At 37.2% G+C, this 17,349-nt stretch overlaps 1 protein-coding gene across 7 annotated transcripts in view; it reads right to left on the reverse strand.

Moving 5' to 3' along the window:
• CDC42BPA (CDC42 binding protein kinase alpha) overlaps positions 1 to 17,349 on the reverse strand; it is a 364,566-nt gene that overhangs the window by 161,850 nt on the left and 185,367 nt on the right. For all 7 annotated transcript variants that reach the window (XM_074222837.1, XM_074222834.1, XM_074222835.1 and 4 more), the window contains exon 9: positions 9,958 to 10,037. In XM_074222837.1, coding sequence (XP_074078938.1) covers positions 9,958 to 10,037 — 80 coding nt within the window. The remainder of the gene's footprint in view (positions 1 to 9,957; positions 10,038 to 17,349) is intronic.

A 17,349-nucleotide genomic window follows, 5' to 3' on the forward strand; every position in this document is an offset into this window, starting at 1 on the left:
CCAAAGAGATAGATCTTCACTGAAGATCCTTCATGATGTGTACAGTTGAAAACTTCTTTTGATTCTTTTTTTGGGTGGAATTTAGAGCTTTAATGCCTGTGCAGAGGCTTCATTTAATGTTCTGTAGGGAAAAGTTCCAAGAGCATGCTATTTTCACACCATTATCTTGGCTCCACTCCAGAAGTCTTGATCATTTAGCTTTCCAAAGCCAAATGTAACTGGCAATGATATCTCTCATGCTTTTCAAAAATCACGACTAAAGAAGATGGTAGACTAAAACAGGAAATGATGGGCTCTCCAAAATACTCAACTCAAAAAAAAAAAAAAGATAAAATATTGCCTCAAGCAGCAGAAATAATCTTAGATAACTGGAAAAGGCCTCAGGAAAGACCTGATCTCCAGCAACCTAGGTGTGGGCCACTTAAGAGTAAACTTTTCTAAGTATACTCCCTTAAGTTAACAAACAAATCCAGAGAGCAATTGAATTTGGGAACTTGTTTTTCTGTTAAATGAATTTTTTTTTTAGTTTTATGTAAAGAAAGTTTACAACATTCATTTTTCTAAGTATTTGAGTCTAAATTTTTCTCCTCCTTCACTTGCCTACCCCCTTCTCAAGACAGCAAGTAACATATTTTTATATTTGTGATGTTGTGAAAGAAGAATCAGAACAAAAGGGAAAAAACTATGAAAAATAAGAAACAAAAAAACAAATTTAAAAAGGTGAAAACAGTGTGCTTCAATATGCATTCGGAATCCATAGTTCTATCACTGAATATGAATAACATTTTCTATCACATGTCTTTAGGAATTGTCTGATTACTGCTCAGGAGAGTAAAGTGTTTCATAGATGATGATCAAACAATGTTGCTATTAATGTGTACAATTTCTCCTAATTTTGCTCACTTCACTTACTATCAGTTCATATAAGTCTTTACAGGCTTTTCTGAAATCTGCTTGTTCATCATTTCTTATAGAACAATAGTATTCCAAGACGTTCATGTACCACAATGTATTCATCCATTCCCCCAAGTGATAGCATCTCTCCAAGTTCAAATTCTTTGCCACCAGAAAAATAAATTCTAAAACTGTTTTTGTACATGTAGGTCCTTTTTACATTTTTATTATCTCTTTGGGATATAGAACTAGTAGTAGCATTGCTGAATCAGAGGGTATGCACAATTTGATTTTGCTTTCTGTTCTCCAGAATGGTTGGATCACTTCACAACTGTAGCAACATTCCCTCCAATATTTATCATTTCCTTTTGAGTCATATTAGCCAATCTGGTAGATATGAAGTGGGATCTCAGAATTGTTTTAATCTGTATTTCTCTAATCAATAATGATACAGAAGGGGCAGTGGATAGAGTACTAACACTTGAGAAAGGACCTCAGTTGAAATTCTGTCTCAGACACTAAATAATTATGTAGGTATGTGACTTTGGGCAATTCACTTAACCTCACCTTGCAAAAAAAAACAAACAACAAAAAATGATTTAGACAGTGCTGTCCAAAATGCCACCTGAAGTGCAATTTTATGTGGCCCTTGTGGGATTACAAAGTGCTTTAGTATACAGAACTACTGCAGAGCTCTCACTAAAATGGCAAATCAAAATATATTGTTTATTGCTTCAATAAAAACTTTCCAGTCAAAAAGGTTGGAAAGTCCTGATTTAAAGCATTTTTTTTCATATTACTACAGATAGCTTTTATTTCTTTATATGAAAACTGCCTATTTATATTCTTCTTTTTTTTTTAAGGATTTTGCAAGGCAAATGGGGTTAAGTGGCTTGCTGAAGGCCACACAGCTAGGTAATTATCAAGTCTGAGACAGAATTTGAACCCAGGTACTCCTGATTCCAGGGCTGGTACTTTATCCACTGCGCCAACTAGCCGCCCCATTCATATCCTTTGACCATTTATCACTTGAAGACTGATTTGTAGTCTTATAAATTTTAGAAACAAGGTATTTATCAGAAAACATTGACTATAAAAAATTGTTTCCTGGCTTTGTGTTTTTTTAATTTAATATTTATTCTCATTTTGTACGAATGTTTTTCATACATAAATAAAATATTCTTGTTTAAGAGTAAACAATATACCCCCTCCCCCCAAAAAATATACTCACTTGAGCGACAAAGGGGAGAGGAAAAAAATTAAAATTAAAATAAAAAAATAGTAATAATTGTAGGTATGGCCAGGTGATGCAGTGGACAGAGGACCAGCCCTGGAGCCAGGAGCACCTAAGCCCAAATCCAGCCCCGTATACCCAACAATCACCCAGCTGTGTGACATGCAAGGCACCCCAACCCCACTGCCCTGCAAAAACCAAAAAAAAAAAAAAAGGAAAAAAGACCCAAAATAAAATAAAATAGTAATAATAGTAGGGGTGGCTGGGTGGCGGACTGAGCACTGGCCCTTGAACCAGGAGCACCCAGGTCCAAATCCAGCCTCAGACATGCAACGATCACCCTGCTATGCGGCCCCAGGCAGGCCACCCAGCCCCATTTGCCCTGTACCACCCCCAAATAATAATAATAAAAAATGTGCTTCAGTCTATGTTCCAACACCACCAACTCTGTCCTGGGTGGATCACATTCTTTATGGTAAGTCCATCACAAAAGTTACTTCCATATTTTTCCACCATTGCCATTGCTGATTGCAACTCCCCCACTTTCGTATTTCTCCACTACTATGTAATATATTTTCTCTCTTCTTTCACTCAGACTCTGCTGTAGGGTCGCTGAGTGGCACAGCAGACAGATCCCCGGCCCTGGGGCCAAGAAGCCCTGAGCCCCCATACCAACCCTTAGGCCCAGAATCCACCTGGCCCTATGGTCCTGGGCAGGCCTTCCAATCCCAGCCCCTTGCAAGAAGTAAAAAAGAAAATGTGTTATATCTGACCACTCTCCCCCGCCATGGTCCATCCTCTCCTCCATCACTCACATCACCCCACCTTCTCCCTGTCACCCCCTCCTTCTTATTCCAGATGCCTATACCCCATTGAGTATATTTGCTGTTTCCTCTCCTAGCCACCTCTGACAAGAGCGAAGATTTCCTTATTCCCTCTTGCCTTCCCCCTTCCATATCATTGCAATAGCTCACTGCAATAAAGAAAAATCTTATTATATGAAATATCTTGGCCTATTCCCCACTCTCCTTTTTCTTTCTCCCATTACATTTCCCTTTTTTTCTATTGAATCCATTTTTACACCACATTTTATCTTTAAATTCAGCTTTTTCCTGTGCTTCATCTATAAAAGCTCCTTCTATCTGCTCTGTTAACTGAGAAGGTTCATATGAGTATTAACAGTGTCATTTTTCTATGCAGGAATACATGCAGTTCATCATCATTAAGTCCCTCATATTTTCCCCTTCACCTCCAATCTCTATGCTTCACCTGAGTCCTGTATTTGAAGATCAAACCTTCCGTTCAGCTCTGGCTATTCCAACAAGAACATTTGAAATTCCTCTGATTCACTCAAAGTCCATCTTTTTCCCTGGAAGAGGACATTCAGCCTTGCTGGGTAGTTGATTCTCAGTTGCATTCTAAGCTCTTTTGCCTTCCGGCATATTATATTCCAAGCCCTATGGGCTTTTAATGTAGTTGCTGCTAAGTCCTGTGAGATCCTGACTGCAGCTCCACGATATCTGAACTGTGTCCTTCTGGCTGCTTGTAATACTTTGTCTTTGACCTGGGAGTTCTGGAACTTGGATATAATATTCCTGGAGGTGGTTTTTTTGGGATCTCTTTCTCGGGGAGATTGGTGGATTTTCTCCATTTCTTTTTTGCCCTCTGCTTCTAGGATATCAGGGCAATTTTCCTGTAGTAATTCTTTGAAAACGATATCAAGGATCTTTTTCCTGATCATGACTTTCAGGTATTCCAATAATTTTTAAATTATCTTTCCTAAATCTGTTTTCCATATCAGTTGTTTTTTCAGTGAGATGTTTCATATTTTCTTCTAATTTTTCATTCTTTTGGTTTTGAAGTATTGAGTCCTGATTTCTCCTAAATTCAGCAGTCTCCCTGAGTTCTATTCTTTGTCTGAAGGATTTGTTTTCCTCAGAGAGGTTTCTTATCTCTTTTTCCATCTGGCCAATTCTGCTTTTTAAAGCATTCTTCTCCTCAATAACTTTTTGAACTGTTTTATCCATTTGACCTAAGCTGGATTTTAGCATGCTATTTACTTCAGCATTTTTTTGAATTTCCTTGACTAAGCTGCTGACTTCATTTTCATGTTTTTCTTGCATCTCTCTCATTTTCTTTTTTTTTTTTTAGATTTTTGCAAGGCAAATGGGGTTAAGTGGCTTGCTCATGTCCACACAGCTAGGTAATTATTAAGTGTCTGAGACCAGATTTGAACCCAGGTACTCCTGAATCCAAGGCCAGTGTTTTATCCACTATGCCACCCAGCCACCCCATCTCTCTCATTTCTTTTCCCAATTTTTTCTTCTATCTCCTTCATTTGATTTTGAAAGTCTTTTTTGAGCTCTGTCATAGCCTGAGCCCAATTTCTGTTTTTCTTGGAGTCTTTAGATGCAGGAGCTTGTGCTTCCTCATCTTCAGACTGAGTGTTTTGATCCTTCTTGGGCTCACAAGCAAAGTAGTTCTCAATGGTCTTCCTCTTTTTTCTCTGCTTACTCATTTTCCCAGCCTGAGCCAGTTTTTGTGGTGCTTCCTGAGCTTTTGGGACACTCCCACAAGGATCTCAATGTGTGAGGCTCTGTCCTCCCTCCTGGTCTGTGAATGACCTTAAGCACCCCACTCTGCCACAGGGCTGAGGTGGGGGGGCCCTACTGTTTTATGGGAGGGCCTAGACTGCGATCAGGATCTGAATGTGGTCAGAGCCCCAGAGTCCTGTTCCAGGGACAGAAGACAGAGCTTGGCAGTCCCTTTTCACTCCCCTCCCTAGACTCAGCACTCATGCCCTGGGGGCTCCTGCCTACTGGCTTCTCCTTCCTGTTCCTGGATCTGAGTTCAAATCCGGCCTTGGACACTTAATGATTACCTAGCTGTGTGACCATGGGCAATCACTTAACCCCACTGCCTTGTAAAAACCAAATAAAATAAAATAAAATAACAAAAAAGCAAATAAACGGAAGATCCACTCATGGATAGGGTACAATCTGTGAAACTGAAGAGAATAATCAAAGCAATAAGATCCCATGTGAATAATGAGTAAATTTTTAAAAGAAAGTATTTTATTCTGCACAGAAATTATTTTATTATCAATAATTTGTTTGGTTTATTACTGTGTTAAGTAATAAATTATTTTGATTAGATGACATATATTTTCTTCATTGTTATTCTCTCTCTTAGCTTTGTACTAATTATCCTAAAAAATCCCAGGTTCAATAGCTGATTCAGGAATGATATTATGACCTGCTCTTTTTTCTTTCATTAATGAAAATGTTGAGATTTAAATGTTCCCTCGGGTATTGTTTTGGCAGCATCTCACAAATTTTTGGATGCTGTGTTCTTGTCATTATGTTTATAGTGAAATTACTGAGATTCTATGATTTGTTATTTGATTTAGAAATTCTGTATGATTAATTTTTAATTTCCAATGAAATTTTAAGCTTAGTTTCAAAGATCCTTTGTTGAATGTAATTTACACTTCTGCACTTCTGTGATTCTTTAAAAGATTTTATATATGGTCAATTTTTATAATAGTCAGCAAAGTTAAGATATTGGTATTTAACTTTTGATTACATTAAATATTCTTCAGAGAGCTATATCATTTATTTTTTTCTAAAACCCTATTCCTTTCCTTTATTTCTTTTATTTTTAGATTTATCTAGGTCTAGAAAAGGTAAATTGAAGTCCTACATACGTCCTACAGTGTTCCCAATAATTCATTAAAATTTTCCTTTAAGAATTCAGATTCTGAAGATGGTGACAGAAGAGCATCTCCTAGGTGTTCTCCAAATAATATTTCAAAAATTTTAAAATTATGACAACTAAATTTTCGAGAGACAGAACCCACAGAAAGCTCCAGTGAGGCAACTCTCCAGACCAAGGTAACCTGGAAAATAGTGGAGAGACTCCACTCCACGGGGTTAGAGTGGTGGGCTGCCAGAGTGAAGAAACTTCAGCCTCCCAAAGGCAGCCCCAAGGTGCTTGGGATTTGTGGCTCACAGCAGCAGGGCAGTTTCCTGACCTATACCCTGGGGTGCAATGGGTACAACTTGGAGGATCACCAGACCTCTGTCAGAGCAAGGGTGCAAAGCCCAAGCTCTCAGAGTGGTTGTAGCAGTCAGTGAGGTCAGCACAGCAGTGGTGGCCAGCAGCCCAGATCCAGGAAATGGAAGCAGGTGTAGAGTCAGTGAACAGGAGCGTCCAGGCAAATGAACCCTGAGTGCATAGCTCACTCAAGGTAGGGGAGACTTCTGAGGTCTGTCCTCTGTACCTGGATCAGGACTTTGTGGCTCTGACCACATTCAGATCCTTATCGCAGTCTAGGCCCCCCCACAGAACATGCCCAGGTCCTCCACCTCAGACCTGTGGCAAAGGAGTGAGCTTGTGGTCATTCACAGACCAGGAGGGCAGTCAGAGCCTCACACACTGAGATCCTTGTGGGAGGGGGGTGTCCTAATAACACTTTAAAGCTCAGGAAGCACCCCAAAACCAGGCAAAGGCTGGAGAAATTAGTGAACAGAAAAAAAGAAGAAACACCATGGAGGATGAAAATACTCAATCTTCAGATAAGGAAGTACATGCTCCTGCAACTAAAGACTCCAAGAAAAATGTAAGTTGGGATCAGACCATTGACAGAGCTCAAAAAAGACTTTGAAAATCAAGTAAAAGAGATAGAAGAAAAACTGGGAAAAGAAATAGAGATGCAGGAAAAACATGAAAACAAAGTCAGTAGCTTAGTCAAGGAGATCCAAAAAAAATGTTGAAGAAAAGAACATGTTAAAAACCAGCTTAAGTCAAAGAGATAAAACAGTTCAAAAAGTTATCGAGGAGAAGAATTCTTTAAAAAGCAGAATTGGCCAGATGGAAAAGGAGATAAGAAAGCTCTCTGATGAAAACAAATCCCTCAGAAGTAGAATAGAGCTAAAGGAAGCTGATGACTTTACGAGATGTCAAGACACAATACTTCAACACCAAAAGAATGAAAAGTTAGAAGAAAATGTGAAACATCTCATTGAAAAAAATAACTGATCTGGAAAACAGATTCAGATAAGATAATTTTAAAATTATTGGGATACCTGAAAGTCATGATCAGGAAAAGAGCCTTGATCTCATTTTTAAAGTATTCCTACAGGAAAATTGCCCTGATATCCTAGAAGTAGAGGGCAAAACAGAAAGTGAGAGAATTTACAAATCTCCCTGGAAAGAGACAAAAAATAACAACCCCAGGAACCAAGTTCCAGAACTCCCAAGTCAAAGAGAAAATATTACAAGCAGCCAGAAAGACAGAATTCAAATATCATGGAGCTGCAGTCAGGATCACACAGGACTTAACAGTAACTACATTAAGAGCTTGCAGGGCTTGGAATATAATATTCTGGAAGGCAAAAGAACTTGGAATGCAACTGAGAATCAACTCCCCAGAAAAACTGAACATCCTCTTCCAGGGGAAAAGATGGACTTTCAATGAGATGGAGGAATTTTAAATGTTCCTGTTGAAACAACCAGAGCTGAACAGAAAGTCTTACCTTCAAATACAGGACTCAGGTGAGCATAGAGAGTGAAGGAGAAGGGTAAATTATGAGGGACTTAATGATGATGATGATGAACTACATGTATTCCTGCCTAGAAAAATGATACTGATAATACTAATATGAAACCTTTCACTTAACAGAGCAGGTAAAAGGAGCTTTTATAGATGAAGCATAGGAGAAAGCTGAATTTGAAGATATAATATATATTGTAAAAATGGAGTCAATGGCTAAAAGGAAAATGTACTGGGTGTAAGAAAAAGGAGAGGTGGAACAGGCTAAGATATGTCATATAAAAGAGGTTTTTTTATTGCATTGAGCTATTGCAATGATATGGAGTTGCAATCAGCAATGGCAACAGTGCAAAAATATGGAAGTAGCTTTTGTGAAGGACTTATCATTAAGAATGTGATCCACCTGAGACAGAGCTGATGGTGCCAGAACAAAGACTGAAGCACATTTTTTCTCTTTTTTTTTACTTTATTTCTCATGAGGGTCTGTATTTTTTGGGGAGAGGGGATATTATGTTTATTCTTAAACAAGAATATTTTAGTAATATATAAAAAATCATTTGTACAAAAATAAGAAAAAGAATTCAGATTCTACCTTACTTGGTACATGTATGTTAGTATTGACATGAATTCACTGTCTATGATACATATCAGCAAAATGTAGTTTCCCCATTTATCTCTTTAATTCAGGTCTTTTTAATTATTGTATTGTATTGTCTGAGATCATGACTGCTACCACTTCCTTTATCACTTCAGCTGAAGCACAATAGATTCTGCTCCAGTCCCTTATTTAAACCCTTTGTTTATTTTCTATTTCAAATAGGTATCTTATAATCAATATATTGTTAGATTTTGTTTGAAATCAATTTTGCTATATTCTTCTATTTCATGAGTTATTTAAACCTCATTCACATGTATGCTTATTAACTATATATTTTCTTCCATTCTTTTCTTTCATGTTTTTCATTCTCTTTGTTTCTTGTCCCGTCTTTAAGATTTTGCAAATGCTTCTGACTAATCCTTCCCTTAATTTCTGTTGGGTGAAATGTATTTTTATATTTACAAGTCATCACGAATAGAATATGCAAATCTTAAATTGCACTAAAAATTTTAATGTAAAAATACTAGTTTAATAGATCCCTATCTTTAAATGTATCACTATGGCATGGATGTAAAACTTTGGGCTCTCAAAGGCTTTGCCTGCTGAGTGAAAGATCTGGCTTAGGGTTTGGACCTGATAAAAGACAAATATCTGCTTTCTGAAGACCTAAGAACTTGATGATGACCTCTTTAATCATAAGAATCCATGAAACAAAGAAAAATACGCAATAGTCCCTAATCCTGTGCAGACCCTGATTCAACAGTGCCTGTTGCAGACACTGAAAAGGCTGGATTGTCAGAAGGCAAGAATAACTGATGACAGGTGCATAGCTAGAGTCAATTCTCTTAAGTATTTGTACTTTTAAGTATTTGTACTATTTTTTAGGAAAAGCACAAGGGGTCTCCATTATGCTCAGCAGACACCCTGACTTTTGGACTTTTGGAATCATGGTATAAGAGTCCTATAGATGGGTGGGTCAAGCTGGGCTGTGAATTGCATGGGTGAAGAGAATTGAATTATTGCAATCACAGGATGTGTTTGGGTAATGAGTATAAAATTTAACAAGGGATCACACTGTTCAATAGTCAAAGAGTAAAACATACAGCTGGAGGAACTGAATCATATCAATTTAACATTCTCACAATAAACAAAATGAAAGGAAAAAATCAAGTTGTAGCTAAAGGAAGGCTATTCTTGAAAAGTCTTAAAGAAAAGAATTGGTAGAGTCAGTTTTACTATGAACCTGCAGTTAATAGGAAACAATATCTGACAGAATAAGAACACAATGGAGATAATTGTAGATTATGCACCACTTCTGTTGTAAAGAATGAAGAGATAAGAAGTTTATTCAGAACTCATTAAAACACTCCAAATTAAATCAATTTATACTTCCAACATTTTGTAGCCTCAATACAAATTTTCCTTACAGATGTTTAATAAAGTTTGTTTCCAAATATTTTAAGAAGAAATTTTAAAATATCTAATCAAACTTTTCTGTGAAAAGACTAAGGTAGATATTGAAACTGAGAATCTATTGAAATCTTTTAGATATAGATAAAGCACCAACATTTTTAAAATAAGGATTTCTAGTAGATCATCTTCGATTTTGAAAACTACATTTCATATGATTCTGCTTTTAATCTAGCAAAATATTTAAAAAAAACATTTCAAACTTACCAGCTACTAGTATATGTAAAACCAACAAATGGCAGATGGTGACCAGAGAATGCAGTATGGGTTGGAGGGGGCATCGTTTCCTGGGAACGAAAGAACACAGGAAGAATGAATAAGTATTACCTACAGTGTCACAGAAGTTAATTTATATTAGTATGAACTTTAACAAATCCAAGACTGCATCAATGCCTTACCTCTCTACAAGCAGTGAGAATGTTATATACCCCATGTCATCTGACCATTAGTCACCTATCTGCCCAGACTAGCAGTTCCAAGACCAGAGACTCACATACTTCCCCCACCCCCCAGCACTCAGTGATAATGAAATCAATGCCCCAACAGGGTATGGGTAAGAGTTACCACTACCAAGGAAGACATTTAATCAATGAGAAACAGGAAGGGAACAGACACTATGTTAATAGCCATGTGCACTCCACTTACCTCCAAGCAATCTGGTAACTAAGTTCTTTCTAGAGTCAGAGGGTCCCCCCTGACCATTCTACCAAAAAAAATTTAATACTTGGAACAAGAGGCACAGCTACAATTGCTTCTGGGAAGAGTGAGACATCTATAGTTAAATAATTAGCAAATACTGCTCCCTCTCCTTTCTCAGTACCTATGCTCATAGGTAAAACTACCTAGGTTCCTGATGCAGCTACTGCTTTCCCAGTAAAGCATCAGCATCCAATTCCCTTTAAGAATGTACCTTTCTTTATCAATGGACTGTCTAGAATCACTTTTTCTAAAACAATTCTTCTATTCCTCATATACCATCATTTTCCTATACTCAAGAAAACATGGTCCCCCTGACAGGTTTTTTAATTAATTTTTAAATTTTTAAATTTTATTAATATTTAATTTGTTTTCCAATTATATACAATAGTAGTTTCTACCTATCATTTTCTGTAAGGTTTTTGAATTTTACATTCCCCCCACCTTCCCGTCCCTCCCCCATCCCCCCATAGAAGGTAGTCTAATAATCTTTAAAAAGGTTTCCATGCTATAAATGGATCAAAATTGAACATATTGGGAGAGAAATCATATCCTTGAGGAGAAAATAAAATGTTAAAGATAGCAAAATTATATAGTACGTAAGATATTTTTTTTAAAAAATTGAAGATAATAGACTTTGGTCTTTGTTTAAACTCCACAGTTCTTTCTTTGGAAAGACATGGCAAGTGCTCTAAAATTGTTCCTGATTATTGCATTAATGGAACAAGCAAGTCCATTAAGGTTGATCATCATCCCCATGTTGCTGTTATAGTGTACACTGTTCTTCTGGTTCTGCTCATCTTGTTCAGCATCAGTTCATGCAAATTCTTTCAGGCTTCCCTGAATTCCCATCCCTCCTAGTTTCTAATAGAACAACAGTGTTCCATAACATGTGTACACCACAATTTGTTCAGCCATTTACCAATTGACGGACATTCACTCAGTTTCCAATTCTCTGCTACCACAAATAGGGCTGCTATGAATATTTTTGTACAAGTGATATTGTTACCCTTTTTGCATGATCTCTTCAAGGTATACCCAGTAGTGGTATTGCTGGATCAAAGGGTATGCACATTTTTATTGCCTTTTGGGCATAATTCCAGATTGCTCTCCAGAAAGGCTGAATGAGTTCACAGCTCCACCAACAATGTATCAGTGTCCCAGATTTTCCAAATCCTTTCCAACACTGAACATTGTCATTTCTGGTCATATAAGCCAATCAAAAAGATGGTAGAGAGGTGTCTTTTAAAGTGAATTTAAGATGATTTTAGAATTTGTTTTCATTTAAAAATTTTCCACTAGATTTATGGGGCTGATTTTTCAAATTAATTTTCTTACTTAGTCTAAGTTATTGACTAGCCAAATATCAAAATTCATTACTAAGTTATAAATATCATTATTTTCACTCTTCTTCATACTTTTTTTTTTAGTATTCTTTCCATGACCACTCTCCAGTAAAGAAACACATTCTCTCATATTCACTCTAGAACAATACTGGGCCCTAACTCCTTTTAGTCTGTATATAATAAAATAATATTAGGACCATATTTTAGTCTAAAGTCCTTGGTCAAACCTGGAGGAGAAATCCTTACCTGCTTTTAATTATCAATTGCAAAGCAAAGGGGGACACTAAATTTCTTTTCCACCATACCACAAAGGCTTAATTATTTTCTTTGAGGAAACTGGTTAAGGGAAAAGGGTCCTTACTGAACCAGCTTGCAGTTTAGTCTTCCATACTAAGATAGCAGGGACCCTCCTCACAGCTCCAGGGCAGAGGGGAATTCCTGTGGTCATCTACATATCAAAGTACAGGCAAGAGAGCATAAGACCTTGGAAGAATAAAGATTCCAGTGGGGTGTCCCCCTCCCAAAAAAACCCCAAAGCCTTTGAAGGGCTGTAAATTGTTCTTGGGCTGAGAAAATGAGTAAACAACAGAAAAAGAAGAGTCTGACCACAGAAAATTACTTTAATCCCATGGAAAATCAAAACACATACTCAGATGATGACAAAATCAAAGCTTCCATATCCAAAACCTCCAAGAGAAATAGAAAATGGGCTCAGACTATGGATGAGCTCAAAAAAGACTTTGAAAAGTAATTAAGAGAAGTGGAGGAAAAATTGGGAGGAGAAATGAGAGTGACACAGAAAAATCATGAAAGCCAAATCAGCACCTTGGTGAAAGAAATGCAAAAAAATACTGAAGAAAATAATAGGTTAAAAACCAGTTTAGGCCAAATGGAAAAAAGCAAAACAAAAGGCAAATGAGAATACCTTAAAAAGCAGCTAGCAAAAGAAATCAAAAAGCTCTCTGAAGAAAATAACTCCTTCAAATACAGAAAACAGATGACTTTGCAAGAACTCAGGAAGAAATAAAACTATACCCCCCCCAAAAAAAATTAAAAGAAAATGTGAAATATCTCATTGTAAAAACAACTGACCTTGAAAACAGATCCAGGAGAGATAATTTAAACATTATTGGGCTACCTGAAAGTCATGACTAGGAAAAGAGCCTAGACTTCATTTTTTCAAGAATAAAAGAGCAAAATTGCCCTGAGATCCTAGAAGCAGAGGATAAAATAGAAATTGAGGGAATTCGCTGGTCACCCTCTGAAATAGATCCCAAAAGAAAAATTTCCAGGAATATTATAACCAAACTCCACAACTCCCAAGTCAAAGAGAAAATACTAAAAGCTTCCAGAAACAAGAAAATCAACTACCATGGCTCCATAGTCAGGATTACACAGGATCCGGCAGCATCTACATTAAGGGCTCATAGAGATTGGAATATGATATTCCAGAAGGCAAAAGATCTTGGTTTACAACCAAGAATCAACTAGCCAGCAAAACTGAACATTGACTTTCAGGGGAAAAGATGGACTTTCAACGAAACAATGGACTTTCAAACTTTCCTACTGAAACAACCAGAGCTGAACAGAAAGTTTGATCTCTAAGTACAGGACTCTGGTGAACCATAGAGGGGGTGGACGAGAAGGACTAATTATGAGGAACTTAATGACGTTGAACTACTTGTATTCCTGCATGGGAAGAAGATACTGTTAACTCACATGAACACTCATTCATAAGAGCTATTAGAAGGAGCATATGACAAGGCACAGGAAGGAGCTGAATATGATTGTATAAATATAGTAAAAAGATGGAGTCAATGGGTAATAAAGGAAAGAGAGGAAGGGGAAAGGAGAGGAAGAAGGGGCAAAGATATATATTACATAGGAGTCAAAAGGAAGCTTTTATAATCGAATGGAATGGGGGAAGGCAAGGGGGGAATGAGTGAGACTTCATTCTCATCAGAAATGGCTGAGAGAGGAAATAACATACACATTTAATAGGGTATAGAAATCTATCTTACCCTAGAGAAAACTGAGACAGAAGAGAATAGAAAAAATGAGAGTGGGAAAGAATAAGGTAGAGGAAAATACAGGTAGTAATAGTAACTATGGGAAAAATATTGAAGCAACTTCTTTGGTGGACTTATGATAAAGAAGGCAACACATCCCTGAACCAGAGCCATTGGAATCTGAACAAAGACTGAAGTACATTTTTTTCTCTCTCACTATTTTTTTTTAGTTTTTACAAGGCAATGGGGTTAAGTGGCTTGCCCAAGGCCACATAGCTAGGTGATTATTAAGTGTCTAAGGCTGGATTTGAACTCAAGTATTCCTGACTCCAGGACTGGTGCTCTATCCACTTCACCACCTAGCTACCTCCTCTCTCACTATTCTTGAGGTTTCCCATCCTCCTGCAGGGGGATGGGAGGGGGGGGTTATGATTACTCTCACAACAAGATTATTGTAAAAATATAAAAATTTTTAAAAATTTAAAAAAAACTGATCAGTGGATTCCCTCAATTTCTATTTTACCCTCTGCTTCTAGGATCAGGGCAATTTTGCTGTATTATTTTATGAAAAATGAAGTATAGGCTCTTTTCCCAGTCATGACTTTCAAGTATCCCAATAATTTTTAAATTATCTCTCCTGGATCTGTTTTACAGGTCAGTTGGTTTTCCAATGAGATATTTCACATTTTCTTCTAATTTTTCATTCATTTGGGTTTGTTTTTTTGTTTCTTTATTTCTCACAAAGTTATCAGGTCCCTTTACTTCCAATTCTACATTTAAAGGAATTATTTTCTTCAGAGAGCTTTTTTTATCTCCTTTTCCAGTTGGCCAATTTTGCTTTTTAAGGCATTCTTCTTCTCCTCATTGACTTTTTGGACTGCTTTTTCCATTTGACCTGAACTGGTTTTTAATATGCTATTTTTTTCTTCCATATGAGATTTTTTTGTATTTCCTTCGCCAAGCTACTGACTTGATTTTCATGATTTTCCTGCATCATTTTCATTTCTCTTCTCAATTTTTCCTCTACCTCCCTTAATTACTTTTCATAGTCTTTTCTGAGCTCTTCCATAGCTTAAGACCAATTCTTATTTTTCTCAGAGACTTTAATTCTGGAAGCTTTGACTTTGTCATCTCCTGAGTGTATATTTTGATCCTTCATGGGATCAAATTAATTTTCTCTGATCAGATCCTTTTTATTCTGTTATTTGCTTATTTACTCAGCCTATGATTTGATTTATTGTACCTCCAAATCTTTTGGGGGTTTTTGGTATAAACCCCCCCAGGGACCTTAATTCTTCTAATGTCTTATGAGAGGCTCTGACTACTTTCCCGGACTGTGCTCTGGTCTTTGGATCACCACAAGCATTCCTCTTGCCCTGGAGTTGAGGAGGGTCCTGTCTCCTCTATGGTAGTGTGGGGCCCCAGAGTGCAACCTGGATCTTAGTATGGGCAAAGTAGCAGAGTCCTGCCCCAGGGATAGCAGTGAAACTTCTGCAGTCTCTCCCCACCCTTCACTGTCTATGGTCTGAGTGTTCTGGAAGCAGCTGCTGGGTGGCTCTGTAGGTTCCTGCAGCTGCCCTGAGGTTGGTGCTGGCCTGAACTCTGGGCTCACTCTGGTGCCTGCAGAGTTCTCCTTCTAACCCTCCAATCCATCCTCAGTGATCCCTGGGCCAAGAGGTCTGGAAACCACTCCTGCTGTCATGGAACCAAGTACCCCCAGGGCCCAGGCTGCTTCTGGAAGGTTGGAGTTGGTTTCTTCTGACCTGGCACAACTGTGGCTCTGACTGCACTGTGGCTACTTCCAACCCTGGTCCCGGTGGAACAAATCTTTCCCGCAGATATGTTGGACTGGAAAATTGCTTCACTTAGTCTTTTCTGTGGGTTCTGTACCTCTAGAATTTGGTTAGAGTCATAATTATATGGCTTTTGGAGTTTTGGGGGGAAGCTTCTGGAAATTCCTGTTTTCACACTGCTATTTTGGCTCTCAAGAATTTAGAATATTCTTTCAGATGTTTGTAGAAAGTCTATGGGGGGGGGTTCAAAACTTTAAAACATTTATCTACTGAAAAAAAGTTTCTTGGTCATACATTTCTATCAATTCTGTATACATATTTGGCATGAGGAATGTATTAGTAATATTTGAAGAATATTGAATTTCTTTTCATTCATCATTACAATATATATTTTTCATGCAAAAGAGTTAGCTTTATGCATTCAAAATTATCCATTTTATCTTTATTTTTTGTTTGTTTGTTTTTAGGTTTTGCAAGGCAAATGGAGTTAAGTAGCTTGCCCAAGGCCACACAGCTAGGTAATTATTATTAAGTGCCTTAGGCCAGATTTGAACCCAGGTACTCCTGACTCCAGGGCCGGTGCACTATCCACTGCAACACCTAGCTGCCCCCATTTTATCTTTATGTTTGCTTCTATATCGTTTGGTTTATGAATTTTCATAGTTATAGTTTTGAAATGTCATGCTACTCTCTCTTCTGGCTTTTTTTTAATGATGTTACCTTTAATTGAAACTATTAGAGTTTTTTAATGAATTTTTTTTTTTAAAGTTCTAATAGACAAATTTTCTTTCCATGTAAGCAGATTTACTGATCTGTTAAAAGAAAAAGTTCTGGGCACCTAGGTGGTGCAGTGGATAAAGCACCGGCCCTGGAGTCAGGAGTACCTGGGTTCAAATCTGGTCTCAGACACTTAATAATTACCTAGCTGTGTGGCCTTGGGCAAGTCACTTAACCCCATTTGCCTTGCGAAAACCTTAAAAAAAAAGACACAGTTCTCCTTACTCATTTCATTTTATCATTTCCTGGCTATGAAAATATGTGAAATTAAGCATTATGAGCTTTAATATATGTATTTAAGAAAGAATAATGCTGAAGTTATGTTATATATGACCTTGAATAAGAGACTAAGACTTCAAAAGAGAAGTATAAAACTTAAAAGCTATGTAGTAGACAGATTCCTGACTTTTCTATGTCAATCTTATGATAGGTTTTTATTGCTAAACGAGGAAGAAATATCACAAATTCAATATACTTCAGAAATATTTTATTAAGTACTTATTGTGTATGGCACTTTGCTAAGATGTTAAAGATTTCATTCAGGATATTTGAACTGTGTCATAAACCATAATACCATTTCATTTTGTGCTGCTCTTGTCCATGTCTTTAAGGTTTCCACATGGGAGCCATTCAACATATTGAAGGTCTTTCTCCCTTTCCCCTGATTTTATAAGGTTACCAGTAGAGAGGTCAGGCTGTCAAGCTCATTATGACCTCAGCTGGTCATACTAATATGACCAATCTTCTTTTCCTGTCACACATTCCCCTCTTGTCATCTTTTACTCTTATTTTCTTCAAAATTAATCAAAAGTTACATATTTGAACCTGCTCATACTAACCACGCATGTCTCCATGTTTATTTCCATATTTTCTAGTCACAGAATGCTAGTAGAATATTGATTTTAAAAAGATAGCCTCTATTTCTGGGCCCAGAATATTGTCCATTTATGTTGATAAACAAGGTCTATAAGCTGTCCA

This window comes from Macrotis lagotis, chromosome 2, assembly GCF_037893015.1.
Source record: "Macrotis lagotis isolate mMagLag1 chromosome 2, bilby.v1.9.chrom.fasta, whole genome shotgun sequence".
Taxonomy (NCBI): domain Eukaryota; kingdom Metazoa; phylum Chordata; class Mammalia; order Peramelemorphia; family Peramelidae; genus Macrotis; species Macrotis lagotis.